The sequence below is a fragment of the Camelina sativa genome, chromosome 5, assembly GCF_000633955.1.
Source record: "Camelina sativa cultivar DH55 chromosome 5, Cs, whole genome shotgun sequence".
NCBI classification, from domain to species: Eukaryota; Viridiplantae; Streptophyta; class Magnoliopsida; order Brassicales; family Brassicaceae; genus Camelina; species Camelina sativa.
Window position 1 is genome coordinate 5,067,136 of NC_025689.1, and position 6,556 is coordinate 5,073,691.

Genomic DNA, 6,556 nt, shown 5'->3' on the forward strand with positions numbered 1-6,556 from the left:
ATTGGATGATGTTGTAGTTTGGAAATAAACAAAAATTAAATGACATTTTAATTTGTGTGCATTAGTCTAAAAGATCATTTACAAAAGAACGTAGTATATAGGATATTTATGGTTTTAATTTTTGTTCAGCTTTCCTGCTGACATCATTTTAAAATTATCATCTTCTATAGCAGAAAAGGATATAATGATTACGTTAATGTTTTATGACACCCTAAAGCATGCATATGAAAGCTCGAATATGTATGTACACTACCATATATCAACCATATTAGATTGACTATTAACTATGACTAAAGTTTTAAATTATTGTTGTACTTCGACATAAATTGGCATGTACTGTATAAGTTCTATAGGACACTTTCTTCATTTCATCTGGCTAAGTGACAATTTCACAAAATTTGACGTTAAAGAGTTGCAACATATATCAAATGTCATATTTTGGGTATTATTGTTTTTTTTTTCTTTAATGTTAAAACGTTTTAAAATGAAAATCAGATGAATAAGATCAAATGCAATATCACATATAACGTTGTAAACAGAAACCAGTCAGCGTTCCTAACGACATTGTCTTTGCCTTAAAAAGAACCGTAGTTATCATGTTCTCGATAAGGTTTAAATATCGATTATACAACTACACTTTTCAAAGCTTAACAAAAAAAGTAGTAATAATTAAGTGTCAAAGCTTTTACCAAATAAATCATTAATGTGAAAAGGGCCTATTAAAGGATGGTTTTGTCAAAGTTTTGGCTTTTGAATATATACTACGTACCTCACCGACGACACCAACATCAACGTATCCGACTCTATAAATTGGGGACTATGAGAGTCCTAAACGTAAAACGCTATAGTGAATATATCACAACTACAGAATTAAATAAGAAAGAAAGTGAAGGGAAGAAAAAATGTCGTCCGAATGTCCTGGTAAGTTATTTTGTTTGTTTGTATAGTCCATACTTCTTAATTGATCTTATTGCGGCTTTAATTGATTTTTTTTTTCTAGTTTTAATCAAATCATACGTTTCTTTAATACTAATATACTCTCTGTTTAGTTCATTATTCACACCTAATATTATAAATTTGAGTTCTCTCTTTTTGTTTCTCTGTTCAATACTCTCTTCCATTTTTTTTCTAAGCTAATGTGTACTTATAATTAATTAAGTTGTGTCTAACCGCTCCTTTTCTCACCATGCATGTACGTGCCATGTAACAAGGAAAATATGGCAGACGCAATTCAATGAACACCACAATGAAATTTTGAATTCAAATTACTTAACTGCGCTCAATATATATCGTCTGTTTGCATATTGTGCATTTTATTTAGACAAAAGTTTCCGAATATTATAATATACGAGCTATGATATGATTCTGTATTAATTAGTTTGGACTAAATACTTTATAGTTAATGTTCCGTTAGATATGGCTGGCTTCAAATCATTTAAAATTTGTTTTATATATACTTTTACATATTTCACAGTCTATTTGAAGTTTCACCCATATCATATTGAGGAAAATAAGAATTTAAAGTTTATTTCATTGAGGTTATTATGTCATGCATGGTCGAGTCAAGCCATGTTGATGTGTTTTAGTTTTGATGTACCCAAACATGAGCTTATGATCTCTAACATGCCAAACGTAAATGATTGACCGATCTAACGTGGACCGCATGCGGGGAAGAACTCGTGGCCGTAGCTTGTGGGAACAAATGGAGACTATGCGGCTTCGGTGGTAAAGAATTTCATTTTTGAAGAATATTAATTTGAAGGCAAAGATTGGAAAATCCTAAAGCTGGAAATCTTCAAAATTTATCCCCAAGTTACACAAGATAAAGGAGAAATCTTGAAACTATGAAGAAATATTCTTGTTTCCAATCTTGTTTGATAAAGATTGGAAATCTTTCCATAACACCGCCAATAAAGCACATAAAGTGCACTTATGCACACTATAGGAATTCCCATCTATTTACCAAATACACAAACAAAATTTCAGTGGCTTCTGGCCGACCTTGGACCTTTTGTCGGTTGGACCATTCAGGAACCATGATGTCTTCCTCTCTAAAGAAGGACCAAAGTATGATCTCACCACTGTTATTTCTAAATATTCTTGTTGTTGGAAGAACATCCACATTACTTAGTTTTATTTATCATGTTCTTGATTATGAGTTGACCATCCTTCCTTTATTGCTGGGAATCCCCATTCATAATTTATCTCGGTACATCTTTATTGTCAGTGGTACAAATTTGGTTCCTAATGAACTTGGTTACCCTACTTACAAAACAACCAAATTTTGTTATGTGTTTTGAAACAGAAATTGGGATAGGCTTAACAGGATTTGGACTATTTTTCTCCTTTTTGGGAATAATCTTTGTTTTTCAACCGGAACTGCTTGCTGTCGGGAATGTAAGCACCCCTCAGATATCTTTGTTTTCCATGGCTTTGCCACTTTTCTTGCATAAGTACAGAACCATAGTGATAGCTTATCCTTTCTTTTTGTTTTCCATTCATATTTTCTCAGATTGTTCTCAGCTCGGGGGTTACTCTAACCGTTGGCCTCAAGTCTACCCTGGAGTTTTTCATGTTGCATCAAAATTTTATGGTTTGGTTCTTATCTTTCCCTACCATATCAATATCTCTCGCTCAGTCTCCGCTTGATTTTTTTTCTTTCTCCTTAGTGTCACGTGTGTGTGTGTTTGTGTGTTCATTTAGCTTTATATGTCCTTCGCTACTCAGGGTTCCATATCTTTCGGCTTTGGTGTCTTCTTCATTCTGTTGGGGTCCCTTATCTTCGGAATGCTGCTGGAAGCCTTTGGCTCTTTCGTTCTAATCAGGTCCTTCAGCTTTTTTCTTTCTTCTTCCTTACTCGTATAACGTATTGCTTGTGGAATTATAATCATATACAACTAAAATTCGTTTTCTATTTCAGTTCCTTCTGGCCAAGGTTCATATACAATAAAATTGATGTAATTGTAATGTGGTTCGTTTTTTTGCATTGACACTACTTACCACATGAGGAGTGACTATTACATAATAAAATTGATGTAATTGTAATGTGGTTCGTTTTTTTTGCATTGACACTACTTAACACATGAGTGACTATTTTATTTAAAAATTCTTAAGATACCACAAATTTTATTAAAATCAGGAGATTCATTTTTTTTTTTTAGTGAAATAAGGAATGCTTGGGAATAACAAAATCTAGCTAGAAATGTGAAATCTCAAAATTAACGTTGCAAAATGGCCAATGTGAGTCATATTCTGTTCACCTTAATTAATACGTTTATGTTGACAAAGCTTTTTGTCCAATCCTAAAGTGAACTAGTTTTCCTTAAACATGAATATTTATTTAAAAACTAGGGAACACTCCACGCGAGGGATTTATGTTATTTTTTTCTGTTTAAAATGAACTATAAATAATATTATTAGTTAGGGGGTGTTATTGGAGAGGTAATTTATAAATCCATATGGAATTGTAAATTCTAGAAATCAAAATACATGGATTTTGAAATAACATGTTTTATCCTTGGATTTGAATCCTTCTATTTTACACTTTCAAATCCATTCAAATCCATTTAAAACATAATGTGGATTTTGAAATCCAAAAACAAATCATTGAATGAATAACATGGGATTTTAACAAGTATTTGTAAATCATGAAACCAATAACACATCATTTTAATAAGTATTTTAAAATCAATGATTGAATAACACATGATTTTTGTCTGGATTTCTAAATCCATTAAAATCATAGAACCAATAACCTCCTCTTATATTAGTATATACTTTAAGAGGTGAATATACATTATTTATATATGATACAATTACACCATATAAAATTTAACATAGTAATTTTATGGTACATTAATTATGGCCTCCGTTTTGTTTTCTATTTGAACCAAATTTATTTTATCTATTAAACAATTTAAACCCAACAGAATAATTCTATGACTATTGTTTGCTATATCATTTGTTTTTGTATAAGTAGTTTTCTACAATCTTTATTTCCTTTCCAAATAAATTGTTGCTTCTAAAGCAAACTAAGTATATTTTCAATACTTTTGGCATCACATTCTTTTATTTTATAATTAAATATTTTTTGGGGTGCATTTTCATGGTTTTTAGAATTTTTTTCATCAGGTTTCAGAAATAAAAATTGTAAACCATATCTTACAGTTATGTTTATGGATAGTATCCAACAGAATGAAAATATTGATTTTTTTCATGTTCATTTTTGTAATACAAACCATATTTTTAATATACTAATTTTTGTTTGTCTACAATATGAGGTGCATTTGTTAACTTTGTAAGATAAAAATATTAGAACACTACCATGTTTACAACAAACTGGTATGGAACTTCATTTATATTTGTTTTCTTTTGTTAAGTAGTTGTTATTTACATATTTTTCTTATGTTGATAAGAATTATATGAGATTTTTATAGTTAAAATATGATAAATTTGTGTTGCGTCGGTACGATCATATGGTTGCATGATGTATTTGCTTTATCGCTTTCATGTTAATCTTTCAGATTCTTGGCCACATATATATATATATATATATATATANATATATATATATATATATATATATATATATATATATATATAATCTCCAGGCTATAGAGTATTTCTGTTCTTTATTTTACTTTTTTGACAAATTAAAAATGCAGAAATTGTGCCTGCATTACCAGAGAACTAACTTTTAATATAAAAGATGTTTTTACTTGCTTTCTTCTTAATCTAACCAAATAAAAATTAATGTAAACCTGCAAATCTGTTATTACCTTCACGTTTTAAGTAGAAGGAGATTCATGTGCGTTTTTCTGAGTATGTATTAACCCATTGACAACAAAGTCTCGTGTAGTTGATTAAAGGCTTTGAAATCTTGTTATCCCCTGAAGGAGCATATGTTACATGAAATGGTCTAACTAAACTTTTATTTGCGAAAAAGACTTTGGAACTGCTATGTTTTTAGCTTGTATTAAGTTTCAAAAATAAAAATAAAGTGTGCTCTTTTTAACTTATATATATTCAGACGAAAGGAACCATGAAACCAAAGCTAATTACGTTATGGCTATTGTCATCTTCTGTGTGCATCTAGAGTAGAGACGTCTCTCAACTACTAGTTGATTGATAACTTTTAACGTGGAACAGTTCTAGAAGAAAATTGAAACGTTAACCGTTTTAGAAAATAATAGGATCATGATAAATCACCTAAACTGATTAAAATAAGCAAGTGTGGCTGATTGAACCAATAAACCCTCGTTGAAATTGTTTGTCCCGTATTGTTAAACTAAATCTTTGAACCTTGCTTTCAGTTGAGGCTTGAGGGCTTTGAGTTTTAGTGCTGAGAAAGTTCTATATATCGTTATAGAAAATATATGACGACACTTTTTGTTTTTATCCATACCTATCTTATTCAACCAAATATGATTATACTTGAATTCCCCGAAGTCAACAAAACGGAGGGGACGATTGGAAGTGGTTATCAGTTCCCCAAATGACCAAATCCCAAGAACATGGAAATAATAGTAATGTTTAGCTGCTAGTGGTTTGTTCTTCTATTTTATTAGTTTGTTGATGTTTATTTTGTTCTACTATATTAATAACTTGAATTGAATAAATAAAATAGAAACAGACTCTTAAGGTTTGTTAGCTAGAATTAACCGTGACTGGGAGGGTATAAAAATTAAAACAGATCGGATCATATGTATAATATAAAGTTAAACATTACAAATGCATTCTATGCAAATGGTACAATCAAACCAACTTGGATCGATCAAATCATCCTCTTCATTCTTCTGAAATTCTTCTGCGTCCAAAAATTTGGTAGTAACGGGCAGAGAGCTTCGGATGATAAAAACAACGAGCATGCCCGAGAAGATGCTATAAGTATAAGGGATGGGAGGAGGAATGCTTTTTTTTTTTTACTCAGACCGTTCCCTATTCCGGACATTCTTCTGGTTATTGTACATCGGAAGAAGCCAGCGAGCCCCGTGTTTCCTCTTTCCATAACACCGCCAATAAAGCACACAAAGTGCAATTATGCACACTATAGGAATCGCCCATCTGTTTACCAAATACACAAACAAAACTTTTTTAGACGAACAGAGAGATTGAGAGAGAAGTTTGGCCAGAGGTTCGTTCAAGACTTGTTTTGTTACCTGTCCAAGTCGAGAACGGGACTATACACGACATTCTCCCATGTCCCAACGATGAAATGCCAGACTGGGTTGTAATACAGAGCTTCTGCTGTCCAGAACATCCTTGTGTATGTCTCCAAGAATATGAAAAGTATCCACGCTGCCATCTCTAACAAAATGAATTTTATTATAAACCGGCCCACAACCACCATTACAAGAGAGAACCCAACCAGCCAGTTGAACAGTCGGTTATTATATTCTTTGATGAACAAAGACCGTGACTTTCCCATCATCTGCACAAGAAAAAGATCTAGGGAGGTCAAACTGCAATTCACTACTTCCCGCATAATATAGTCTTGTATATATGTTACCTTAGTTAATCTTTGCTCATAGTTTTGTTTCGAAGGACCAACACATTT

The 6,556-nt window shown here is 31.7% G+C and overlaps 2 protein-coding genes across 2 annotated transcripts in view; one reads left to right on the forward strand and one right to left on the reverse strand.

Annotated features, from left to right (window-relative positions):
- Nucleotides 1,746-3,052, forward strand: LOC104785566 (vesicle transport protein GOT1-like). Its single transcript, XM_010510805.2, has 5 exons — nt 1,746-2,067; nt 2,306-2,397; nt 2,513-2,593; nt 2,728-2,825; nt 2,921-3,052. Exons 1-5 carry the CDS (start codon nt 1,845-1,847, stop codon nt 2,988-2,990), a joined length of 564 nt encoding a protein of 187 aa, XP_010509107.1. The 5' UTR covers nt 1,746-1,844; the 3' UTR covers nt 2,991-3,052.
- Nucleotides 5,631-6,556, reverse strand: part of LOC104785568 (guanylate-binding protein 4-like) — an 8,307-nt gene continuing 7,381 nt past the window's right edge. Inside the window, exons 16-17 of the mRNA XM_010510809.2 lie at nt 6,159-6,430; nt 5,631-6,063 (exon numbers count right to left, since the gene is read on the reverse strand). Coding sequence (XP_010509111.1) covers nt 5,922-6,063; nt 6,159-6,430 — 414 coding nt within the window. The 3' untranslated portion in view covers nt 5,631-5,921. The remainder of the gene's footprint in view (nt 6,064-6,158; nt 6,431-6,556) is intronic.